The sequence below is a fragment of the Carlito syrichta genome, unplaced genomic scaffold (assembly GCF_000164805.1).
Source record: "Carlito syrichta isolate Samal-C Ts95f unplaced genomic scaffold, Tarsius_syrichta-2.0.1 Scaffold277852, whole genome shotgun sequence".
NCBI classification, from domain to species: Eukaryota; Metazoa; Chordata; class Mammalia; order Primates; family Tarsiidae; genus Carlito; species Carlito syrichta.
In genome coordinates, this window is record NW_007221948.1 from 1 (window position 1) to 722 (window position 722).

At 47.0% G+C, this 722-nt stretch overlaps 1 protein-coding gene across 1 annotated transcript; it reads right to left on the minus strand.

Annotated features, from left to right (window-relative positions):
• Positions 1-8: 8 nt before the first annotated feature.
• Positions 9-674, minus strand: LOC103254385 (ATP-sensitive inward rectifier potassium channel 15-like; the record flags this gene model as incomplete). The annotated part of the gene is given in 2 exon segments (XM_008052479.2): positions 9-34; positions 37-674. Coding segments are annotated over 2 exon segments (591 nt in total), but the record flags the coding sequence as incomplete, so codon positions are not given.
• Positions 675-722: the final 48 nt, after the last annotated feature.

Below are 722 nucleotides of genomic sequence, written 5' to 3' on the forward strand. Positions count from 1 at the left end.
TTAGCTACCTGAATCACCAAGCACAGCTTCCCATCTGCTTGGTAATGACTGCACAGTGACTGAACTTGATGGTCTCAGCCCGCTTTTTGGGTCTTGCAATTTTGGCCAAGAAGGTACCAGTGATGAAGATTTCAATCAATGTTGTGATGACCAGCTGAGCAACCAACAGGAAGATGGCATGAGGGCATTCTTCCGTGATGGAACGGACACCATAGCCAATGGTTGTCTGGGATTCCAGGGAAAAGAGAAAGGCTCCTGTGAGAGAGTCCACTTTCATGATGCAGGGGGTGTGATTTGAAATTGGCTCACTGGGTTCTAAGTCCCCATGAATAAATGCAATGGCATAGTAGATGACTCCAAAAAGGAACCAGGTCATCACGAAAGTGGCAGCAAACAGGGTGAGTTTGTATCTCCACTTCATGTCGATAACTGTTGTCCACAAGTCTTGCAGGTAGAGTAAGTAGATGCCATCAACTTTGTCAATTCTTACGTTGCTGTGCCCACTCTTGGACATGACTCGAGGTCTGTTGGCCATGAGCCCAGTCCCAGAAGTATGCTTCACCAGGGGGACACTGGACATGCCGATGTGAATAGCATCCATTGTCAGGCTCTGAGAGGACCTAGAGAAGTGACAAAGAAAGATGTCTCATTAAGCTTATACGAGGGGGGCCAAAAATATATATATATTTTTGGAGGGGAGTGGCCCTTGAAGTACAGGCTTC